Genomic DNA, 26,443 nt, shown 5'->3' with positions numbered 1-26,443 from the left:
GAGTTTTCCAAATTTGCTGACATACTGAGTATAGCACTTTCACAGCATCATCTTTTAGGATTTGAAATAGCTCAACTGGAATCCCATTACCTCCTCTAGCTTTGTTCGTAATAATGCTTTCTAAGGCCCACCTGACTTCACATTCCAGGATGTCTGGCTCTAGGTGAGTGATCACACCATCATGATTAACTGGGTCATGAAGATCTTTTTTGTACAGTTCTGGGTATTCTTGCCACCTCTTCTTAATATCTTCAGCTTCTGTTAAGTCCATACCATTTCTGTCCCTTACTGTGCCCATCTGTGCATGAAAAGTTCCCTTGGTATCTCTAAATTTCTTGAAGAGATCTCTAGTCTTTCCCATTCTATTGTTTTCCTCTATTTCTTTGCACTGATCACTGAGGAAGGCTTTCTTCTCTCTCCTTGCTATTCTTTGGAACTCTTCATTCAAATGGGTATATCTTTCCTTTTCTCCTTTTCTCCCAACTATACAGTGGAAGTGACAAATAGATTCAAGGGATTAGATCTGATAGAGTGCCTGAAGAACTATGGACAGTGGTTCATGACACTGTGTATAGGAGGCAGTGATCAAGACCATCCCCCGAAATGCAAAAAGGCAAAATGGTTGTCTGAGGAGGCCTTACAAATAGCTATGTAAAGAAGAGAAGCAAAAGGCAAAAGAGAAAAGGAAAGATATACCCATTTGAATGCAGAGTTCCAAAATAATACATTGTAATATCTGGCAATTAAAGTCTCTATTATCGTTATCATAGAAATTTTCCTTTTCATTACTGTCGACCCCATTGTATGGATGTAGTTATCGTTTAGTGACTAAGCCATGTCCTCTCTTTTGTGACCCCATGGATTCTAGCCTCACCAGGTCCCTCTGTTCATAGACTTTCTCAGGCAAGAGTACTGGAGTGGGCTCCCATTTCCAGGGGATCTCCTGGACTCAGGGATCAAACCTGCATCTCTTGCATTGCAGGCAGATTATTTATGGATGAGCAAGCGGGGAAGCCCTCTATTTGTTTATTCAATGACTACGTGGTGGGTGAACTCCCAGATGTTCAAGCAGGTTTTAGAAAAGGCAGAGGCACCAGAGATCAAATTGCCAACATCCGATGGATCATGAAGAAAGCAAGAGAGTTCCAGAAAAACATCTATTTGTGCTTCATTGACTATGCCAAAGCCTTTGACTGTGTGGATCACAATATACTGTGGAAAATTCTGAAAGAGATGGGAATACCAGACCACCTGACCTGCCTCTTGAGAAACCTGTATGCAGGTCGGGAAGCAATAGTCAGAACTGTACATGGAACAACAGACTGGTTCCAAACAGGAAAAGGAGTACGTCAAGGCTGTATATTGTCACCTTGCTTATTTAACTTATATGCAGAGTACATCATGAGGAACGCTGGGCTGGAAGAAGCACAAGCTGGAATCAAAATTGCTGGGAGAAATATCAATAACCTCAGATATGCAGATGACACCACCCTTATGGCAGAAAGTGAAGAGGAACTAAAAAGCCTCTTGATGAAAGTGAAAGAGGAGAGTGAAAAGGTTGGCTTGAAGCTCAACATTCAGAAAACAAAGATCATGGCATCTGGTCCCATCACTTCATGGGAAATAGATGGGGAAACAGTGGAAACAGTGTCAGACTTTATTTTTTTGGGCTCCAAAATCACTGCAGATGCTGAGCCAGGAAATTAAAAGATGCTTACTCCTTGGAAGGAAAGTTATGACCAACCTAGATAGCATATTAAAAAGCAGAGACATTACTTTGCCAGCAAAGGTCTGAATAGTCAAGGCTATGGTTTTTCCCGTGGTCATGTATGGATGTGAGAGTTGGACTGTGAAGAAAGCTGATCGCCGAAGAATTGATGCTTTTGAACTGTGGTGCTGGAGAAGACTCTTGAGAGTCCCTTGGACTGCAAGGAGATCCAACCAGTCCATTCTGAAGGAGATCAATCCTGGGTGTTCATTGGAAGGACTGATGCTGAAGCTTAAACTCCAATACTTTGGCCACCTCATGCGTCGAGTTGACTCACTGGAAAAGAGTCTGATGCTAGGAAGAATTGGGGGTGGGAGGAGACAGGGACGACAGAGAATGAGATGGCTGGATGGCATCACCGACTCGATGGACATGAGTTTGAGTGAATTCCGGGAGTTGGTGATGGACAGGGAGGCCTGGCGTGCTGTGATTCATGTGGTCGCAAAGAGTCGGACACGACTGAGCGACTGAACTGAACTGAACTGATGTGGTGGGTATTTGACTTGGTTGCAGCTTTAGGTGATTATGAATAAAACTGTGCCTAAGTCTTAACATGGACAAATTATTTCATGTCTTTTGGGTAAATATCTAGGAAAGGTGTGGCTGGATCATGTGGTAAGTGAAAATTTAACTTCATAAGAAACTGTTAAACTGTTTTCCAAAGTGGCTGTAGTGTTTCACATTCCCACATCAAGGTGTGAATGTGCCAGTTGCTCCTCACCCTTAGCTAACAAGTTGCTCAAGCAACTGGTCAGCCTTTTGTAGTTTTAAGCATCCTGGCAGGTGGATAGTGCTATCTCATGGTGGTTCCAACCTGTATCTCCCTGACAACTAATGACAGTTAACACCCTAAGGTATCTTTATTCATGATCTATTTTGGGAGACCTTGGAAGTGACTATAGACAGGACAGAGATCAAAAAAGGGATCCTATAAAGTTTTCTATGAACTTCTGGGCTCAACTCTGAATTGCACATGTGAGGGTCTGACCCTGAACAGCATACCAAAGTCACTGAGAACTGATCTACACAGCAGACCACTGCTCCCTGGGTGGTACTCACACAGGACAGGTCTGAACAGGCAGGACAAAGGTGTTGAAAACTGAATTGACATTGGAATCACAGCCTACCGAAGGCAAGTAAAAACTTGCAACTGAACCTAAATGGGTCATTCACTACCAGAATGAATAAACAAAAAGTTACCATTTTTACAGGGTTTAAACAAGGCTCCAATCTCATAACATATGATTCAAAATGTCCAGAATATAATCCAAATTATTTGACATTTAAAGAACTAGTCAAATGTCAACAGTTTGCAAGGAAAAAATAATGCACACCAACTCCAAGATGATCCAGGTATGGGAATTATCAGACTAACCTTAAAGTAATTATTATAGCCAGGTAAATACTAAAGAGGTAAGATTAAACAGTCTTGAAATGAAATAAAAGAAACAAACAGAAGAGGTGAAAAAAATAGATTTCAGAAGTAAAAAATATAACCAAACTTTAAAATTTACTAGATGAATTCAACAGAAGAATAGAAATGACAAAGGGGAGTCAATTTGAAGACAAATAAATAGAAATAACCTAATCTGAACAACAGAAAAAAAATAAAAGAACAGAGTTTAAGGGACAGTATCAAAATGTCTAATATTCTTCCTACTAGAGTCTCAAAAGAGGAGGAAAAAAGAGTGTCATGCTGGAAAAAAAAAAAAGTTGAGGAAACAATGGCTGAAAACTTCCCAAATCTGGCAAAAGACAAAAACTTATATTTCAAGAAGCTTAGCAAATCTCAAACAAGAGAAATTCATGTCTAGATACGTCATAGTCAAACTACTGAAATCCAAAGACAATGGGAACATTTCTTGAAAGTTGTCAGTGAAAAATGATACATTTATATAGGAAGACAATTTAAATGATTGTGAATTTCTCATCAGAAGCCATGAAGGCTAGAAGGCAATGACATACACAAATTTTTTTTAAAGAATAGTCAATCCAGAACCCAGATTTTTATATCCAAGGAAAATATCCTTCAGGAACGAATGCAGAAATAGATATTGTCTGTGATGGAAAGCTGAAAGAATCCCCGACAGGCAGATCTGCTTTAAAAGAAATGCTAAAGAAGGTTTTCTGGGTAGAAGAGAAATGATAGCAGAGAAAACCTTGGAACTTCAGGAATGAAAGAACAGAAATGGCAAATATTTGGATAAATAAACTATTTTTTCCTCTTAAGTTTTCAAAACTATGTATATCAGTTGAAAGCAAAATGTATAACACTGTCTGGTGGGAGTTTATAGATATAATACATAAACCACAACTGCAACATAAAGTGGGGGAAGATAAAGGGTATGGTGGTAAGATTTATATGTTCTTCTTGAGATGGTAAAATACTACTTCTAGGTAGAACTGTAAAAAATTATGTAAACTGTAATTCCAAGAGCAACCACCAAAACAAACTCTACAAAGAAATACAGTAAAAAATACTATAGTTAAAATTATATAATAAACATCCATACAATACAATGGAAGGCAGGAAAAAGGAAATAAGGGAATAAGAAACAGAGGGACAAAAAGAAAAATAATTTAAAAGCAGAGCTTAATCCAAACATATCAACAAGCACGTTCAATGTAAATGATGCAAATACACCAACTAAAAAAAACTATCAAACTGAATCAAAAAATAAGTCCATCACTTTAAATAGAATGGTATGGGTAAGTTAAAACAATGGAAAAAATATACAGTGCAAACATAAATCAAAAGAAGGATGGAATGGCTATATTAAGGTTAAAGTAGACTTCTGAGCAAGGAAAAGTACCAGATAGAAGGAGGGATAGTTACTGTTCGGTCACTAAGTCCATGTCTGACTCTTTGTGACCCCATGGACTATAGCACGCTAGGCTCCTCTATACAAAGGGATTTCTAGGCAAGAAGACTGGAATGGGTTGCCATTTCCTTCTCCAACGGATCTTCCCAAATCAGGGATTGAACCCGTATCTCCTGCATTGGCAGGAGGATTCCTTACCATTGAGCCACCAGGGAAACCCAAGGAGGGATAGTACATAATGTTAAGAGTCAATTCACCAAGACAATATAACAATCCTAAATGTGACATCTCTAACAACAGAACTTCAAAACACATGAAACAAAACACTGATAGTACTAAAAGAAGAGATGAGCCAATCTACAGTTATAGTTTCAGACTTTAATATTCCTCTCTCAGTAGTCAACAGAACAAGTAGACAGAAAATCAGCAAAGGATACACAAGTACTGAAAACTTAACCAGATCTAAATGACATTTATAGTAGATCCTACCCAACCACAGCAGAAAACATTCAAGTACATGTGGAACATTTAAACAGACCATATCCTGAGTCATAAAACAAACTTAATAAATTTAAAAGAACTGAAATTATACAAAATATGGTCTTTGACATGATGGAATTCCATAGAAATCAATAACAGAAAGTTATCTACAAAATACCCTTCTCTCAGTGAAACCTCATAAAAATTAAGCACATTTCCTCTGAGTCTATAATAATGAGCCACCCCCAGGAGGCAATTTGTGAGCCGTGATATATACCTTAATCTATCTCTTTAGAACCCCATAGGAGTCAATGTCAGAAAAGAAGCAAACTTTTAGTTTGCAAAACAAAAATGACAAAGCTCTCCTACCTTTAGAACATCAAAAAGTCTTTATTCACCAACTTCAAGCTTTAGTTTAAAAATTACTTAAAAAAAAAACTCATCTAAAAAGCTGGAAACAAGTAGAGATATTAACTGAGTAATGAATAATTTAAGAATTTTTGCGAGATGCCACAAATAGGCATTATTTGCCATGTGTTAAACTTCACATAATTTTTCCAATACTAAATATCAAAAACTGCATAGTAAGTAACCTTAGCTAAGTAGCTGGTTCAGATCCATTGTCTTTTTTTTTTTTTCCTTAACAGAAAACCTACATATACAAAGTTCACTGTCACAGAGAACATTGATCTGCAGATACGCCTGACATTACTGACTGCTGCAGCTACTGTCAGATTCAGTTAATACATTTGTTTATATTTTAAGCTGATATGTTGTATGACTCAACATAGACTAAAGGACAAAATGTCTGATATCAGAACATTATCTTTATCCAGTCAAAGAAAAATGTTATTTTGGGAAAGACACAGGCATACCTCAAAGCAATAAAGCACTTTACTAATAGTATAAAGGATCTGTTATTTATCCTACTTATTAACAATCATAAATAAGCAAGTCTCTAACACCCACTAGTCTTTTAAGGGGCTAGCTAAACTAATGACCTTCAAACTTTTTATTCATAGGAAAATAACTGAGAAATCAACACCACATATTTTAAAGTTGGTATCCAAAAGATTTGATTTTAAATTTAAATAGTTTCTAACAATGTGATTTCTTGCATAATGTCAATTTTTATTTATTATTTTTTTATCTTTTGGCTGTGCTACACAGCATGTGAGATCTTAGTTCGTTGACCAGGGATGGAACCTGTGCCCCCTGAATTGGCAGTTCGGTGTTTTAACCATTAGATCACCAGGGAAGTCCCAATTTTTATTTTTTAAATAAAAATTTTACACTATTATTTTAGGTGGAGCCAAATAGAATACTATAGAGATTTGATTCCCAGAATCAACTTTTAAAACTTGCATGAACACTCTTCTTCAACAGGAGGAATTTTACAACTTCCCTTTTTCTTCTTGAACTTTTATCCCATTCCATTTGCTCTACAGATTGCTACTCAAATGGGATATACTTTTATGCTTGAAAGTCCTTCATTGATCACCCTATAATACTTCAATCTATAATAATACATATGTATGCATGTTTAAATTTCTATTAATTTATGCCCTATTACATTTTTGAATTCTAGACTGAATTAGCACAATAACTACTGGTATACTATTTACCAATAACGGCATAGTTTTATTACAGATTTTGATAAATAAACCTAAGTAATAATTACTGAAAATGTATCTTTTAATGAGATGTTTGAGTGATGCTTTTATGATACCATTAATCACCAAATTGTCCCTTCTGTGTTTGGTGCACTGGAAGTCTGTAAAACTTCAATCTATAGTGTGATTCAGATGGACTTAGAAAAGTATGCCTTTCTTCAGGCAAGTGGGAGAAGAGGATGTGAGATTGAATCTCCACTGCCAGCATCTTTCTCAGGCAGACCAATATTAAGAATAGGTATGGAAGAGCTGGAAATTTATTTCCTTAAAGTTATCCAAACTAACTGTTCTCTTCCTTCTCCCCAAATATACCCAGTTTGAAAACCACTGATTTAGACTATTTCCTCTACTCCCAAGGGGAAATGGCAAAGAAAGACAAAAGGTTACGTTTTGCTTTTAAGCCTACCTACCAACCCAGTTTTCTATGCTTAGAAAAAATTGAATGCAATGTCATGGTACCCTATGTTTTCATTCCTTTACCAATACTAAAGAATAAAAGTGTAACCATTAGGAGTCTGTCCAGCACTACAACAAATTGTGATCAATACTAACTGTATGGGTGGCTAAATCAAAGGATCTCTTCATATTTATTCAATTCCTTCAATCCATTTGTCTCACACTAATCTTCATGTGCTTTAAGATGCTCAGTTCATCGTTATCATATCATGGAACCAATCCCTATTACTGTTTTCACTAGAGAAGTCTAGCTTTAAGGAGATAGAGGGTATTTAAATTCAATCATTCATTCAAATGACTCCCTAGCAGAGACATTACTTTGCCAACCAAGGTCCGTCTAGTCAAGGCTATGGTTTTTCCTGTGGTCATGTATGGATGTGAGAGTTGGACTGTGAAGAAAGCTGATTGCCGAAGAATTGATGCTTTTGAACTGTGGTGCTGGAGAAGACTCTTGAGAGTCCCTTGGACTGCAAGGAGATCCAACCAGTCCATTCTAAAGGAGATCAATCCTGGGTGTTCATTGGAAGGACTGATGCTAAAGCTGAAACTCCAATACTTTGGCCACCTCATGTGACGAGTTGACTCACTGGAAAAGACTCTGATGCTGGGAGGGATTGGGGGTGGGAGGAGAAGGGGATGACAGAGAATGAGATGGCTGGATGGCATCACCGACTCGATGGACATGAGTTTGAGTGAACTCCGGGAGTTGGTGATGGACAGGGAGGCCTGGCGTGCTATGATTCATGGGGTCGCAAAGAGTGGGACACAACTGAGCGACTGAACTGAACTGAATGCCCCATGCAGAAAGTCAATGTAAAAAAATACAACCAATGCTACAATGTTGAGACTTAAACAGAGCAAGTTGTTTTTTTTTTTAACTTGCCTTCAGTAGGCCAGTTATAAAGTATCAAATTGTATGATACAAGAACCCCATAAATCTTTTACAGAAAAAAATGCAATGTATTCTTTTTTCATTAGGAAAAGTATTTTAGAATGTGTAAATACAAGCAATTTCTATTCTATATTTAAATTTGGAGCTTACTGTTATTTCTTTAATAAAATTACTACACAGGATTGTGAACAGTTCTCACAATTTTTACTTTTGTGAACAATTTATTTATAGACAGTGAGTTATTAAATGATAATTTTGTACTCCTTGAGATATTTTTAAAAGCTAATGAGCATGATGGTCATACAAAATTTTAAGTGAAAGATCTAGGTCAAATGAATGGAAAAAAAGAGAGCCCTTGAAAAAATTTTCCCATACTCCTGGTCTTTAAATTCAAGTTTGCATTAACCAAATCATACCTGAACTTGGTCTTTGTATTCTGAACAACTTATCTATGAAAATCTATTTCCTTCACCACTCCCACCGATTATATATTTGCTAATGATATGATTCTACAAAGTTAAAGTACACAGTCCTGAATCTGTTTTCAGTTTTGTCTAACTTGGCCAACACTTTATCTCACATAATTCTTTGAACGCATTTTCCTTTTTTAAGATTTTTTCAAATTTTAAAAACATTTTATTGGCTAATGGTACTTATTTTTAGTTACGGAATTTACTAAGTAAAGTGATGACAGGAACAAATTGTTGTGTTCCTGTGTCATTCTGAAAGCAATTTATTTTCTGATCTTCTAATCCACTTCTTCCCATTTGGTCTTGTCTGTTTTTGGCCAAGAGTCCAGAAGCAGGCCAGGAAACATGGAGGACAGAGGCTGCATGGGGAACAGTGGAGGCAAGGTGGCTCTGGCAGCAAGAGCTGGATGGGGTAGCTAGAGTGGCAGGGGGCTGGTGAGCCTGTGGCTGGATGGACTGGGGCCAGAAGGGCTGCTGCATGAGCAATGGAAAGTTTGGCTTATATTGTTGGGTTGGATTCATGGAATGTTGGCCAACGACTAGCACCATTGGTTTCTGGGGGACCATGGGCTGTTGAGTTGACACCATGGTGATGTGGTGATGAGGCTGCAGGGTGAGACTCTGGGGAGTCTGCTGGGACATCACAGGAATGATTTGGTGGTGCAGCCAACCACCCATGGGTTAGTAACTATAGGAAGAGTATGGGTGTCTTATAATGTTCTGGTACTACTTCAGAGGGGTAACCACTTTCAGAGCTGAAGTTAATACAACCAGGGTGCCCAGGATGAGGTGGTAGCTTTTATAGGGAGAGGGAAAGGAAAAGAAAAAGAATGAGGGAGGGGAAGATAAGAGGGATAGGAAGAAGGGAGAGCAAAAAGGGGAGAGAAAGAGAGTGTTTGTTTTTTTTTAAGTACTTTCTCATTTTCTGCCATCTGTGTTTTAAAAAAATAAAAACATATCTAAGTTTTAGACATTGTATCTGAAGATTTAGGGGCCAAATCCTAAATTGGTATTTAGCATTTGGTTCTCAACCTTCATGAAAGTCTACTACTACATTACAAAATATACAAGCACACTGTTCCTAAAGGTGAGATTTTTTCACATAAGGCTATACTTCAATTTGCTAAAGCAAACTGGTGACTCAAACAGAAGCAAATATCCTGTTTGAGTATCATTTTACATCTTTGCTTTCCTTTTAAATGAGGTGCCACTCAGGTTAAAAGAGAGAGAAAAAAGGAAGAGGTCCAATGTACAAAAGCTCCTTAATGTACAAAATCAGATAAGACCAAAAGTCCTTGACTAATGCACATTTGATTATCAATAGTATTCTTAACATATGAACAGGGTGAGAATATCTAAACTGTTGGCATTCCTCAAAGAAAACATCCCAGTACAAAATGCCAGAAGTATATTCACTTTGGAGATGAAAAAGCATCCATCTGTTCATAAATATATATATATATATTTTTTTTTTTTTTCCTAGTTGAATTTCTGGCTCCAAGCAATCAAATGATGCCAGGAAACAATATCAATTCAATTTTCAAAATCAAGTTCACTGACATATGATTTCCACATGTCTCATAACTCCTAAATATCTTTATCATCTTGACCTCTTTCCTAAGCCCCAGAGCCTATCTTCCAACTGTACATTAGGTACTTTTAACTGATACATCCAGTACCACCTCCAATTTCACTCTTCTCCCATCTAAAGAGAAAACAGACACACAGACTTCTTCCAAGTAGTTTTTTTTCCCCCCATTTCCATGATCATTCTTACTAATCCAGGCTCAAGGTCTCAAAGTTACGCCTTTCTCTGCCTAGATACTCTGTCCTACTATCTCATTGTTAATTCTGCAACTCTTCTCACACACGATTTCTTATATATCTCATACTCCCTTTTCATTCCCATGGCATCCCTCTAGATAAAGCGCTTATCTCCAAAAAAAAAAAGATCTTATTCCAAATAACTGTAAAAACCTCCCCAGTCTCACTTCCTGTAGGACTCTTTCCCTGGTGATGCATTTTGTATGAATAGCACCACACTGTCCCTATCAAGGGCTTCCTGGGTAATTCAGGTGGTAAAGAATCTGCCTGCAATGCAGGAGACCCCAGTTTGATTCCTGGGTCGGGAAGTTCCCCTGGAGGGCATGGCAACTCACTCCAATATTCTTGCCCAGAGAATCTCCATGGACACAGAAGCCTGGCAGACTGCATACAGTCCATGGAGTTGCAAAGAGATGGACACGACTGAGTGACTAAGCACACCAAGTCCTTATCAAAGAATTCACACTCTAGCAGAAGATACAAAAAACTAACAACAGAAGTAGATAGGCTACTTAGTCCAGTATTCCTGGGCTTCCCTAGTGGCTCAGACAATAAAGAATCCACCTGCAATGTGGAAGACCTGGGTTCGATCCCTGGGTGGGGAAGATTCCCTGGATGGCATGGCAACTCATACTCCAGTATTCTTGCCCAGAGAATCTCCACGGACACAGAAGCCTGGCAGACTGCATACAGTCCATGGAGTCGCAAAGAGTTGGACACGACTGAGTGACTAAGCATATCAAGTCCTTATCAAAGAATTCACACTCTAGCAGAAGATATAAAAAACTAACAACAGAAGTAGATAAACATTTTACTGATGTTAAACAAAAAGCTCTAGGAAGGCAACAGAATGACAGTTACTGTAGCAAAGGTTTCAGAGGCGGTTACAGCGGAACTGGAGAAATGCATACCAGACAGACAGCAGCCCAATACCTGAAGGTTCACGTTTTTGGAGAAGGACAAATGGTTCAGGGCTTCCCAGGTGGCTCAGAGTAAAGAATCCACCTATCAATGCAGGAGATGCAAGAGAAGCAGGTTCGATTCCTAGGTCGGAAAGCTCTCCTGGTGTAGGAAATGGCAACCTGCTCCAGTACTCTTGCCTGGGAAAATCCATGGACAGGGGAACCTGGTGGGCTACAGTCCATGGGGCTGCAAAGAGCCAGACATGACAGCACAGCACAGCACAAGTCATTCAGTGGTGGGTGAGAGGCAGGAGAGGCCAGAAATGTGTACAAGGCCAGAAGGCTAAGTGTCAGACTGAAAAGTTCAGACTTCATCCTATTAAAATATGAAATAAGCAAAGACATAGGAATGCTTTAAGTTTAGTATGTTTTAGTACATTTGTTTTTAATACATATACTTTAGAACAAAGTAACACAAAGCACTAACAGAACTAAACACATCTACCTTAAGTGGGACCAATGATAAACTCCTTATCGTATATACTTTGGATTATAAGAAGACTCTGCAGGAAAATTAGATATGAGGACAGTATTTTGTACATGTTCATCAGATCAGATTGGTTTATGTTATTTAAATCATCTGTGTCCTTACTGATATTTTTGTCTTCATGATCTAAAAATTACTAAGAAAGGCATGTTTAACATCTCCAACTGTAATTATGGATTTGTTTATTTCTTAAGATCAGATACTATATTTCTAGACTGTCCATTCTATTTTTTTATTTTATATAGATTCCAACTTTCTGGTGACAGAAGAATTATGACATAATGCCCTGGGAGACCCGGGTTTGATCCCTGGGTCGGGAAGATCCCCTGGAGAAGGAAACGGTAACCCACTCCAGTATTCTTGCCTGGAGAATCCCATGGACGCAGAAGCCTGGTAGGCTACAGTCCACAGGGTCGCATAGAGTCGGACACAACTGAGCGACGGAACGGAACGGAATGACACAGAAAATGCTACTCAAGAATAAGCTTTTCAGTCCATTTTGGGACCAAATCTACCCTTGTATGCTGTTCAAAACAGCTTGGTTTTATTTCCCCCATGATCTTTCCTTTGTCAGCAATCCACTTCAAGCCAAACATACCTCAATATTTAGAGCACTTTAGTGCTGCTCAGTCAGACCTCCACTTTATGCAGAGAATGGCTGCCCACATGATCAAAGGAGTTTAAATTCACACACACATACACACATACACACAAAACCTGAATTAGTACAGACACATTATCTGGTCACATTTCATACCTCTCTTCTTTTTATAGGTGGTTACTTGCCCTTTTAAAACTCCCTGTCAGTTGAAAGAGGGCAATTCTTAAAGTTGACTGAAACTATAATTCAGTTTCATTAAGTTTCCTTTAGAATAAACACACTAAACCATGAGAGGATTTTTTTTTATAATGTCTTCAAAACCATGAAGAAAGAAAATAATAAAGAATGGTAAACAAAAGGCATACAAATCAGCACATTGTGGTTTTTATAAAAAAGTAGAAAGAGGACTGCTGCGTGAATAGGTTGAGCTTAGGCTATCACAATAACAGGCTTTAGCAGAAGACAACGACTATTCACAGGCCTTATTGGGATAGTCATTCCCTGGATGGAGCCTGAGGTTTGAAAGACATGTTGAGAGAAGCAAGGCCACCCACGTAGGCAGCTAGAATACTGAATCAGTCCTGGCAAGGAAGGTGAAGGTTCTGGGGGCCAAATTGCCCCACACCCCCACTACTAATGTACTTCCTCACCCCCAGGACCAGGAACTGTTTGTTTTGTTCACACTGTGTCTTTAATACAGTATATAGGATGTGGCAAAGGCTCAGTAAATATCTGCTCGGTAAATAAATGATGCCCACAAGTTATTTCACCACTAAAGCCTTGATTTCCTGTAAACCAAAAGAGCTGAACTAGATCAATATATTCATTTTCAGCTCTAAAAGTCTCTACTTCTTTGAGTTAGAATTTCTCAATACATCACATAAAGTTTCAGTAAAGTTACTCCAGGACATCTGGGTTTGAATATATGCCTAGTCACAAGGTTTCACAACACCTTAGTCACTACAGCCCAGTATAAGATAAACAACGAATTTGCCCTGTTGAAACTACTGAAACAATATGTATGTTTCATGGGTACACATATATGTTGAAACTTACCAAACTATACACTTTAAATTTGTCCAGTTTATTGTATGTCCATTACACCTTGATAAAGCTGTTAAAACACACACACACACTCACACTCTCAAGAAACTACTGAAACTGCTCAATATTGCTAAGGCAGTAAGAGATACAAGCTAGTTATTGTAGAAATAACAAAAAATATGTCTGACCACACAGTTAAAACAGGAGAGAAGTAGATGCTCACAAAAACAAGAATAGGGACTTCCCTGGTGGTCCAGTGGCTAAGACCCCAAGCTCCCAATACAAGAGGCTGGAGTTCCATTCCTGGCCAGGAAACTAGATCCCAAGTGCTGCAATTAAGACTCAGTGCAGCCAAATAAATTAATGTAAAAAAATAATAATGGCAGCAGCAAAACTGAGCTCCTTCAAATGCTTGAAGACTCAGGAAAACCTGTTGCCTGGCTTAACCAAATAATCTTTACTTACTGTGAAGGAAATACACTTACTTTTTAAATAGTATCACATGTATTTATCTTCCTTAGTCAACTGTCAATTAGAAATTATTTTCTAATCTTTAACAACATTCTCCAAAAAGGAAAAATTAGTTTTAGTCCATTATTTTAGATAGGATCTCAAATAATGAAGCAACTTGACAACATCACAAAACCACTAGTTCGAGAAATCTGGTTTTATTAAATATATTTGCTAAAGGGAATTCCCTAGCAGTTCAGTGGCTAAGACTCCCAAGTTTTCACTGTGGAGGGTGTAGGTTCAATCCCTGGTCAAAGAACTAAGACTCTGCAAGCCCTGCAGAGTCTTAAAAATAAATATATTAATATTTGCTAAAGACCGAAATGAGATTAAAGTATATCCCTTATCTTTAAAATTTATTAGTGGTTTTCAAACCACCTCTAATTGTTACAGGCAGAAAGTTTGGCTTCTATATATTTCTTTTTTGTGTGTCTTTTTTTTTTATTGGAGGCTAATTACTTTACAATATTATATTGGTTGGTTTTGCCATACATTGACATGAATCTGCCCTGGGTGTACATGTGTTCCCCATCTTGAACCCCCTCCCACCTCCCTCCCCATCCCATCCCTCAGGTTCTATATATTTCATACCCCATTCTAAACTGTTCAACTCGCTAGTTATATATAAGAAACATGGGTAGAAACTATAGCAGAATCAGCAAACTATAGAAAGTATCAAGTCCTGAAACTTAGTACCCAATCTGGGTATTCTTGGCTTGACATAAAAAGTCACAGAGATATTAAAATATTTAAAGAAGGCACATTAAGAGAAATGTCATAAGATACTTTATAATGTGACTGACTGCCAATAAAAATAATAGGGTAAGCGAAAACCCAAGGCAGCGGTCCCCAACCTTTTTGACACCAGGTACCGATCTTGTGGAAGACAATTTTTCCATGGAGGGTGCGGGGGATGGTTGTGGGGTGATTCAAGCATATTATGCTTATTGTGCACTTTATTTCTATTATATCAACTCCATCTCAAATCATCAGGCATCAGATTCTTGAGGTTAAGGACCCTTGACCCAAGGCATTCACCATGGGTAGATTCTACGAAGACAAATAAGTTTTACACTGATAACATTTTCATGGATTGACTATTTCTTCTGATTACTCTTAATTAAATTGTCTAAGCCTGTGCATAAAAACAAAAAGTTGTTATTCAAAGGATACCAAAAGTTTGAAAAGAACAACAGCTGTTTTTATAACACTTAAGGGAAATGGTAAACAATTCAAGCTGACTGATTTTATGTGCCTCTTCATGTGATCAGTGTAATGGTGTTGCTGGAAATTTGGACCTGATAATCTTATCATGAAGAAATAGACAAAGCTAGAATACGGGCTGTTCTGTGGGACAACTGGCCCGGACACTTCAAAAGATTCACCATCATTAAGAAAAGAGACTGTTAACATGACTGTTTTAGATGGGGGAAACTAAAAAACACAAGAGGCACAAGCAAAATGCTGGAACCTTGACTGCATCAGATGAGGAAGAAAAGGAGCTGTATGGGATATGTGGGGGGTAATACAGGAAAGTTGAGTTACATGCAAACAGCATGTGGGATGACAGCACTGAGTTACTGTTGATTTCTCAATTACAGTAATGGTACAAGGGTTATGTAAGAGAATGTCCCTCTATTTAGGAAATACATACTTGAGAGGTATTTACAGGTGAAGTGTCATGAAATCTGCAACCTACTTTTGGATCATCTGACAAAAGAGAATGTGTGTGTGTGTAAGGGAGAGGAGCAGTATTTCTGGTAAGATAACTGTCGGTGAATTTACATAAAGGATATACAGGTGTTCGGGTTTCCCTGGTGGCTCAGCGGTAAAGAATCTTCCTGCCAATGCAAAAGATGTGGGTTTGATCCCTGGTCCAGGAATAGCCGCCGGAGAAGGAAATGGTAACCCACTCCATTATTCTTGCCTGGGAAATCCCACGGACAGAGGAGCCTGGCGGGCCACAATCCACGGGGTCACAAAGAGTCTGACATGACTTAGTGACTAAATAAAACATACAAGTGTGTTCATGAAGTTTTCTTTCAATTTTACTGTGGATTTGAAATCTTCAAGATTAAAAAAAAATCATAATTCTTTGAAGTTTATTTGCTCTTTTCCACCCAGAGTATGCTCAGAAAAGTTAAATGAACAAGGAGGAAAATATAGCAAATTCAGGGCTTTACATACCTTCCACATCATACCAGTGTGCACCATTCGTGATTCCATCTTTAAAAGTCTCATCTTCATCTCCAGGACAATGAGGGGCACCAGTTTTCATTATGGGATGGTTTGAAGCATAGGCTTTTGCCAGATATCTAAATACTTCATCATCTGAAGTTTTGCTATAGACTCCAGTGGCCTTATGTTCTGGAGAATCATCAAAAGGATAGCTTGCTACCACCGAGCCACCATGCAGGTTTCCGGAAAGCACAAACCTTTGAAAATCAAAATCACACATCACTTTTCAAAAGGCACAGAAAACATATATTTTAAAATTCTACATCTTTTATCAATGAACTCAGATATTCCTCTTGAGACCTAGAAGACAATTCTATCAACGGTTATAATTTGACCAAACAACATAGAAGGAAAATGGATAGAAAGCATTATCCATTCAACAAATTTCAAACAGTTTTCACAATTCCTTAACTTCAAATAACTTTAAAGAATTTTTCAATCATTGAAAAAAAATAGCTTACTAACAGTAGAAATTAATGTTTTAGGAGATGTCTTATTCAGGGACCTCTATTAGGTTGAATAATATGAACGTGCCAATATTCAACCATGTTTTGACCTACAAATATGACAATTTCATAGAGTTCAATCTAATTCTTGTACTTCATAATGTGCCAATCTCATAGAAAGTGTGGCTTACATAAATAAATACTTGTTGAATACACGAGTTGGGTTAATAAGTTTCATGCTTTTTATATTATTGTCCAGAGAGAATTTTTGAGATTCAGAGACAAATAAATTAAAACAGGATGTGCTTTGCCTCATTCCAGTTTCACAATACACTAAACTCACATTTTCGAGAGAGACACCATAGTTGAGAAGATTGGTGGTGGGGTTGGGGGATAGACCTGACACAGTGAGTTGCTTTCAGAGAAAAACAATACAGAACATTGCATCACTGTAAAAGCAACTCTCTTTTTAGGACCAAGGTTCCTGGTTGGGCCATTAAAAAATAAACTGACATGAAGATAAGGTTGCTTCTATAAAAAGAAACATTTTAATTTTTGTTAAATTTTTATTTTTAAGTGAACCCACTTACAATCCAGTCACATTTATAGATATAGAAATACTGAAGAACTCCTTTTATGGTAAAAGCTAAAGGCAAAAACATGCTGCAGCCCTATTTATACATTTTTCACTCATGTAACAGCTCAACGTATTTCTATAGCTGGAGATTAAACACTTTTTGCAGTTGAAATTGGATTTTTTGCTTCTGCCTTTTTGTGACTGAAAGAAACTGACCTACAGAAATTCTACAGGGGGTTGATCTATAACATTTTATATGCTTGAAAGAAAATTAAGTCTATGATATGTTTAATTTGAAAAGTTAAATATGATTAGTACCTCCCAGAGGAGGTCAAACAATGAAAATTACTTATAACACAGAATCTGTCCTCAGAAGACAGAAATGAGCTGATAAAGACAGTGAATAAATACCAGAATAGACTATGAAAAAAGTCGAGTTTAATAACTAATATAATTACAATAAGCACAATTCCAGACACCAGAGGAAAAGACCATTTGCGCAATAGCACAGGCTCTGAAACCAGGCAAATATGGGTAAGAACATTTGGTTTCCCAGACAGGTCACTCACTATTTACTGATCACAACATGATCAGGTAAAGTTGCTGCCTCTAAATCCATTGAATCCTAGTTTTTCTCTCACCTGTAAAATGGGGCTTAATGCTACCGGCTTCCTAGGGTGGTTATGAGAATTAAATAAGGTAATACACATACAATATCTTTCAGCACAATGACTTCTTTCAAGCATCTGCTCAACAAATGTTCCTTTCTTTGGATTATTTGCATCCTGCTCAGGGAATCACTGCCTTACAGCCTATCAATCCACCCCCAACTTCCAATGCCAGAAAGAATGATACAGAAGCAAAAACTAACTGTATATTCTAACACTCTAACTCCACCTTACCCAACCCTCCTCCATAGCAAGGCATTAACTGTTTACTTTTTGGCTTCTATGCTTTAAATAATTTAAGTACTTTTTCCCCCAGCAATGACTTGGGGAAAGTTATAAGAAGGCCAGCCCAGTTCAGGCCATCCATTCAGCAACAAATTTTCTTGAGTGTCAACTGTAAGCCAAATGTTCTAGACACTAAGGAATACATCAGAGAAGAAACAAATACAAAGATGCCCTCAAGGCATTCATATTCTAGTGGGGAAAAAGTGGATAACTGAATGTTCTAAGTAAGTGAAGCATGCTATTTTAACTATATATTTCAATTAAGACTTTATATTTCAAGATTCTCTGCTAAAAGCTGTTTCTCACTTTGTCATTTCTTTTAACACTTTTCAGAAATACTATTAAAGTAGCCTAACCGAATACCTTTAGAACACTGAAATATTTGCAATCTACTCCAGTGATAAATTATTAGATTTTCCTTACTCTACTTACAGAGTTTTAAAAGTACCAGTGCCACTCTAGTAAGGACAATTTCAAGAGAAAGTGATATCTATTATAGTGGCTATAAGATTATTGCTTTTAGTCTTTGTCAAACCAACTTTGATATCAATCCAGTTTTATTTGAAGGGTATTTTAGTTTCCATTCAAATCAGTTCTCTTAAGTGTTTCTCACACAACTTCAATATCATATATCATTTCTTGCATAAGATTTAAAGTAGCTGCTAAATATATCATAAAAATTATAAACAAGTCTATAGATATTAAAAAATCCATCTCTAAGTTAACTCTGTTATGGTCCCCAAATAAATCTGTAAATAACTGTAAAAAATTAAGAAAACTTGATGTCTGATAAACTAAATTCTAAAGGTTTCAGGGAACTGCACTCACTCCAATAATACAATGATTTTCACAAACATACCCAAAAAATCAATTTTGCACAATCTATAGAAAATAAACTTCACTTTCCTAAGCAGGAGAAAATGAGTTTTAAAATTTTACATATCCAAAGCAACAATGACAAAAAAAATCTATTTCTAATACAGCTGGGTGACTAGGATATCGAGAAATTATGCAAAGAAGTTTATTTCACAGAATACACTGAAAAAGGTACTTTCCCTATACTGTCTGTGGTTTGAGAATTTCCTCTCCATAAAGCTGACTCTATATTTAGGAATTAATCTCAGATCACGCGTGTGCTTGTTTTTTACTTTATTCACATATCCCTTGTTACTGAATAATCATTAAATAATATGCATTTTGAGTTATTTATGACTGAGGATGGATGCGTATACTTTTACCCTAAATACTCACCTACTTTTCATTCTGATTTAGAGTTACATTTGAAAAGAGGGAGAATATGACTAGGGTAGTCCACAGCCACGCAATGGCAAGCCACTCCAGTACTCTTGCCTGGAGAATCCCATGGATGGAGGAGCCTGGAAGGCTGCAGTCCATGGGGTCACTCAGTCGGACACGACTGAGCGACCTCACTTTCACTTTTCACTTTCACGCATTGGAGAAGGAAATGGCAACCCACTCCAGTGTTCTTGCCTGGAGAATCCCAGGGACGGGGGAGCCTGGTGGGCTTCCGTCTATGGGGTCGCACAGAGTCGGACACGACTGAAGCAACTTAGCAGCAGCAGCAGCAGCAGTCCACAGCCAAAAAAGAGAGCAACTTTCTATGTAATACCAACCGACACAGATGAGCTTTTCCGATCTTCACAAGCTCCTATCATTGAACTACCCAGCCTGGACCCGATCTTGTAATCATTAAATACTGGTGATGTGAAAGAGTTGTCCAGAGAGCACATTTGTGCTTCTAAATTTAAAGTTCAAAGCTTTCAGTATAGTCTCAAGGTGACTTGCACCAAGACAGAGCTTATTTTTATTTTTGGTCACAGCAGAACTAATACTGAACAGAAATATCTACTCACAGAATTTACATCCTTGTAAAGGTCACGATGGAGCATTTTAGACTGTTTGCATTGTTTAAAGTCACACTTATGCAACTGTTCAGGGAGCCTGACATCATTATCTTTAAAAGAAAAATCTTCCCAGAAAGTGTATGTGAAGTTAATGCTTCCCAGGGATTAATGCCTACTCCTCTCAGAAGGAGTAAAGTGAAAGGTGGGGAGAGAAAACGAATCTAGAATTGTCATAATGTCCATGAATTTTTCAAGGTCTGCTACATACATACTGAATCTTGTGGAAGAGATGATTCTAAGCCCTACAGGAAAACACCTGAGTTCATTATTGCTTTTATTTTATCTGTCACTTAGAAATCTTCAGATCAGGATAGAAAGCTTAATTGCTCCACAAGCCTATGTCATTGTTGTTTGGTCACTAAATTGCGTCCCACTCTTCTGCGACCCCATAGGCTGTACACCAGGCTCCTTCTGTCCATGGGATTTCCCAGGCAGGAATACTGGAGTGGGTAGCCATTCCCTTCTCCAGGGGATCGTCCCCACCCAGGGATCGAACCCATGTCTCCTGCATTGGCAGACAGATTTTTACCGCTGAGCCACCAAGGAAATCCTCTACAAGCCTCAGGAAGACACAAAAAAGAGGATACGTTGGCAAGGCCAATAGCAGAGAAGGGGAAGAGGTGCCCTTTGGTCACTTTGGACATGATTCCATAAGTTCCCTCTTCCTCTATTCCTCTCCTCCTCCTTTTTGCCGAAAATCCTACCCATCTCTCAAGACTCAAGTTCTCCCTCTTTCACAGAGATGACCCCTATTATAGCAGCCCACACACATTTTGCCAGTAGGAGCAATTCCTGTAAAGCTTAACTGGGTACATAAACACACCTCCTCTATATTTAGCATAGTCTCATGTCATACACCTATTTCTTGAGGTTCTCAAAAGCTTCTTTTAATATTTTAAATCCCACGTGGCACTTACTAACACCTAAGGTGTGTTTGTGTGTGTTGCATGTAAGTGTGACAATTAGCCATTCGACTCTGGTCCACTAATAATGTGCATAAATGGAATCAGAAACCCTTCAGAGTCTAAAATGAGGCTGCTCCCAGGTGAAGGTTCCATCCAGATCTGGAGGAGTTCTCTGGTCAGCCATATCTATAGGCTCCATAGCTGAGTCAGAGGCAAAGACTGGAAGAGAATCAGTTTTTATCAAACAACTAAGAGAAAGACCCCACGGGTGTCATCTGTGGGCTACACGCTCCCTCCAGGGCTCAGAATTCCAGGGCTCAGACCTCCAGGGCTCAGACTAAATGCCTGAGTCCAACTCCAGCTACTTCCGCAATATGTAAATGATTTTCCTACTATGTAAATTATTTATAATCTGACTCTTGATTTCCCCCACATGCAAAACAAGGATGAGAATGCTGCCCATCTCATCAGGTTGTGTCCAGCATAAACGGAGATCATGCAGTCCACAGGGTTTAGCGCAGTGCCTGTAGTCATGACAGAACCACATATTTTGTCAGTTTATCTACAAAATAAGCGAGCTGACCGAGGTCATCCTGAAGGTCTCTTCCATCGCTTATTCTACTGTCCTGTGAGAACAGGGACCAGGAAGCCAGAAAGGAGTCTCCCCTCCAGCCAAACGGCGGCTCTCTGCATTCTTTGAATAAATGACATCCTCCAGGCAGCGCTTCTCCGACAATTATCATGAGGACAGAGGCTAAGCGGCCTGGGCCCTAGTTCCCCTTATGGGGTGTCGCCCTCCGCCCTCACTACCCCAGTCCCTTAGGCCTGCGAGCACTGTTTGAGCGCCTACGGAGTGAGGGACCCAGCCTGTGCCCCGGAGGGATGCGTGGATGGGGAGGCGGGTGGAGGGAGGGCGGTACTCACTTGTTCCTGCGGATCCACTCGATCAGGGCGCGCACCTCGGGCACGTCGTCCAGGGAGGGGGGCTCGCCGGTGCTGAACTGATCGGGGAAGCTGCGGTTGAGGTCGCGGCCGCGGCTGTTGTCGCGGCCGCTGGCCCCGGGAGGACCGCTGTCGCCGAGGCCGCAGTCACCCTCGCGGGCGCGCTCAAAGCCGTCGGGGTTGAGGCTGGGCAGCACGTACACGTCGGTGGTGTTGAGCAGGCGGACCAGGCGCGGGTCCCCACGGCGGTAGCCGGAGGCCAGCTCGCGGGCCAGGTAGACGAGCACCTGGCGCGACACGGTCTCGTCCCCGTGCATGTTGCCCACCAGCTTCACCTGCGGCCGGCCAGGCAGGAGCGGCCCCGCCGCGTCGGGCCCCGGGTCGCCGTCAGGAGGCGGTGGCGCCAGGCCGGCCGTGAGGCGCAGCACCCACAGCGGCCGGCCCTCCACCGAGCTGCCGATGCTGAAGAGGCGGGCCAGGCCCGGGGGCCCCGCGGCCGCCGCCTCCCTCAGCGCCGAGCCCAGCTCCTCTTCGTGGTAGTAGCGGTCAAACTGGCCCTCGTCCTCCTGGGCGCCCTCGCTCGTCGTTGTCGTCGTGGTCGCCTCCGCCTTCTTGATGTGCGCAGCCCGGGCCGGGCTCCGCAGCAGCTGCAGAAGCAGCAGTAGACACAGGAGCAGCGGGAGGCGCCCGGGCCGCCGCGCGTCCCAGCCACTCGCCATCTTCCAGCAGCTCCGCTAACCCCGGCTCCGTTCCCCCGGCTCCGCGCTCCGGGAGGCCGGGGCCCGCCGGATCCCCTCCGCTCCTAGCAACCCCATCCCGCCCTCCGGCCGCAGCCAATGGTGGGCGGGCCTGCCGTCGCGTCACTCCGTGGGCGGGGCCGTCCTTAAAGCAGCAGATCCCCCTCTGGGCGTGCCTTTCTCTTGTCCGGGTAGAATTTGGTCACTCTCCTCTTCGGTCAGGTCTCCTGTCCCTCTCTCTCCCTCCTCCCCGTTTCCTTTTCTGCGTTTGCTCCGCTTCTCCTCTACTCGTTCATTCTCTTCTTTATGGGTTATCCCTTCATTCTCACCCCTTTTCCTCTGAGTACTATCACCCGCTTCCTTCCCATCTTTGTTGCAGCTTTCTCCAGCTGCGCTTTAACGCTTAGAACCGAGAATAGAAAGAATCAGAAGGTTCGAAAAGAATCAAAGGACATGAAAAAAAACCTCAAAGGTTCGAAAGAATCTACCTTAGAAGAGACAGAAGACGTCGCAGCCCTTCCCGCCGCGCACCTTTTCCATTGGGTGCCTTAACTTGAGCCCAGAGCCCTGCCAGCCAGCGGTTGAAGGGACTGGGTCACTTGGAGTGGCAGAGGGTTCACTACCTCTTTTCCAGTTTTTAGTCATTATGTTGAAAGAAGATGTCTCCTTTATGTCTAGTGAAAATCTTCTATGTAGTAGGCTTTCTTTGTGTTGATGGATTTATTTCCTCAGTGTTACCCCAGTTTATTTCACTGCCACAGGTTCCAGTGTGGGCTGGTCTCAGCCCTGTAGGCAGAATTCATTTCATTGTTCACTTGCCCACCTTTCACACTTCTCCTGAGCGAGTTACTTGTTAAACTGTGGCCTTAGAGTGACATTTCAAAAGCAGCAGGTATGACATTTCTGGAAACACTTGCTTGGTGAGTATAATTCCAAAATGCGTTAAAGCTGGCAAACACAATGTGTTATCATATAGAAAAGAAGCCTTTCTGTTCCGTTGCTCAGTCGTGTACGACTGTTTGCGACCCCGTGGACTGTAGCCTACCAGGCTTCTCCGTCCATGGGATTCTCCAGGCAAGGATACTGGAGTGGGTTACCATCTCCTTCTCCAGGGGATCTTCCCGACCCAGGGATTGAACCCGGGTCTCCCGCATTGGAGGCAGACGCTTTAACCTCTGAGCCACCAGGGAAGCCCAAATAAGCCTTTACTGGTCTTTAAAGTAGGCTTAAATCACTTTAGCTTGAAGAAGCACAAAACCTCCTAATTATTTTTATCAAGTGTGAAATTTTACCCATCAAAGAACGTAATTGCAATAACTGCTGTAGTTCCTTCTTTCAAAGCCAGACTCCTTCCTTGAACTATGATTGAACCCTAATGTGAATAGTAAAGAGTTAATTCGTTCATGTATCAAATATGTATTGAGCAACTATTGTGTGCCAGAGCTATGGTGCTGGGAAGCAGTTCACTCTGCTTGGAGACTGGATACGTTTGTGTTAAGTTTATAATTAGGGATGTAGGAAACTTCATTCAACCCAAGGAGGAGGAGCACAGGAGGAGAGAAATTAGGAGAGGAAGTGGATAGGTATTCTGGGCAGAAGGAGGAACAAACACTGAAAGCTTAAGAGCAAATACTGCACATCCTCGGAACTGCATACAGGTTAGGATTGTGAAGGAGCTCACGGGTATGGAGGACACAAACCAGAGAAGCAGAATCAGAACTCAAAGAGCTTCACAAGCTGGGCTCTGGGGAGCACTTGATCCATAAGACCATGGAAAGCCACTGAAAGATGTTAAGCTAGTTTAGAAAAATCCCAGAACTTCCCTGGCAATCCAGTGGTTAAGAATCCACCTTCCAACACAGGGACGCAAGTATGATCCCTGGTCAGGGAACTAAGATCCCACACCCTACAGGGTAGCTAAGCCCATCTGCCAGGACGAGGACCCAGCACAGGCAAAAATAAATTAATAAAAAATAAAGTGAAGGTGTTAGTTGCTCAGTCATGTCTGACTCTTTGCGACCTCATGGACTGTAGCCCACCAGGATCCTCTGTCCACGGAATTCTCCAGGGAAAAATAAAGAGCCCCTTAAAAAGTAACAGTAACAGTGGAGAATGAAGTGGAAGGCCTAAGACTTGAGGCCGAGAAACCTGTAAGGGAGATATAATCCAGAAAGACATGATGAGGCTCTGAACGCTTGAGGACAGTGCCAGTGGAGATGGAAAGGAGGAAATGGATTTGAAAGACCTTTAGGAGAGAACGTCGACAGGAAAGAGAAGGTGACAGAGAGAAAGAGAAGCTGTAGGCTGACTTCCAAGTTTCCGCCAAAGCAACTTGCGAGCTTTCACTGAGGAAGAGGACAGGAGAAGGCTCGGGTTTAGGCGAGGATGATGAATTTAGCACAGTCACTGTGGTCCTGTGAGCATCTCTTCTCCTCCATGCCCGTTTGGTTTCATGTGCCTCTTATACACCAGCTGCAACTCATCAGAAGCAAAGCCCCAACTCTGTACAGAGACCACCTCCCCCTCACCCCAGGGAGCACTTAATCATTACTCTGTGCACTTTTACAATAATCCAAATCAAAGCAGCCCCAGGGGGCATGTTAACCTCTAATCAAATATTTCCTTTTTACCATTTTCACTCTCCTTGGAAGCCTCTTCCTGCCAACTCACTCCTGCAGCCTCACCTAGGGAGGCAGTAAATAAACATGTGAGGGCTGTGAAATAATGTGATGTAACTTGAGCCAGTGCCCTCCCAAGAATCCCCGGGCCTCCCGCCTTGCAGTTGCAACCTCTTTCTGGTCTGGAGCCTCCATACTAAGCAGGTATTCTGTGCTGGTGTTTCGAAGTGAAACCCAAAGCTCCCGACCCGGTCACTGCTCACTGGAGGGGAAGCCTCCAACTAAATAACTCCAGCTGCCCCTGAGAAATCCTAACGTTATGACAGGTGTCCCTTTTCTCCTTCCGTCCTGGCTTCACAAGTGAAGGAACTTGGGGAAACATTTCCAGTTCGCAGAAGCTGAGTGGTAATGACCTGGCTTTTGAAAAACAAAGCAGAGCTTGTTGGCTGGCCTACTGGTCTTCAGTAACCACCTCTTCTAAAAGACTCATAGGTAATCGAAACACAGCATAGATTATGAACTTGTAAATGTCACATGGTCTGGCAGAAACACCCACAAACTGACAAGTTCAATTTGACAAATGGTTATGGAGCATCCATCTAGTGAAAGGTCTGCTCTATGGGTGACGGAGGGCTGGGGGATAAATAAAGGATTGTCCTCTGCTAGAAGGCCAGAGTCTAGAGAGAGAGGCAGGACAGGATGCACCCATGGGGCCAGCGCTATGTAACAGCCACTGCACTAAACCTTTTCATCGGTTGATGCATTTAATCCTCACAACAATCCAGAGGTAGGTACTTTTAACTCTCCTGTTTCAAAGATAGATACACTGAGGCACAAGATCTCACAGCTGGCAAACCACAGATCCAGGACTCAAACCCAGGGAGTCTGGCTCCAGAGTCTGGGTATTTACTCAATAATAAAACTGCTTCTCTGGAGTAAACTAAAACAAAACAAAATGAAACAAAAATGGAAAAACCTCACTACTAGAACCCAGAGGAGAAAGCAACTAATTGTGATGAGACATCAGAGTAAACTTCATCAATACTGAGTTCATGAACTGAGTTCAAATTCTATATCAACCATTTTCTAGCTGTTTTAACTTGGGGAAGTTAT

The 26,443-nt window shown here is 40.7% G+C and overlaps 1 protein-coding gene and 1 pseudogene across 1 annotated transcript in view; both read right to left on the bottom strand.

Moving 5' to 3' along the window:
• CPD (carboxypeptidase D) overlaps positions 1-22,810 on the bottom strand; it is a 71,252-nt gene extending 48,442 nt beyond the window's left edge. Inside the window, exons 1-2 of the mRNA XM_055402802.2 lie at positions 21,958-22,810; positions 16,177-16,424 (exon numbers count right to left, since the gene is read on the bottom strand). Coding sequence (XP_055258777.2) covers positions 16,177-16,424; positions 21,958-22,694 — 985 coding nt within the window. The 5' untranslated portion in view covers positions 22,695-22,810. The remainder of the gene's footprint in view (positions 1-16,176; positions 16,425-21,957) is intronic.
• LOC148774676 (amelogenin, Y isoform pseudogene) lies at positions 1,423-15,402 on the bottom strand (annotated as a pseudogene).
• Positions 22,811-26,443: the final 3,633 nt, after the last annotated feature.

This window comes from Moschus berezovskii, chromosome 20, assembly GCF_049115385.1.
Source record: "Moschus berezovskii isolate FMDL1 chromosome 20, NW_MosBer_1.0, whole genome shotgun sequence".
Classification (NCBI taxonomy): Eukaryota; Metazoa; Chordata; class Mammalia; order Artiodactyla; family Moschidae; genus Moschus; species Moschus berezovskii.
This window is presented reverse-complemented; position numbering and strand designations above follow the sequence as displayed.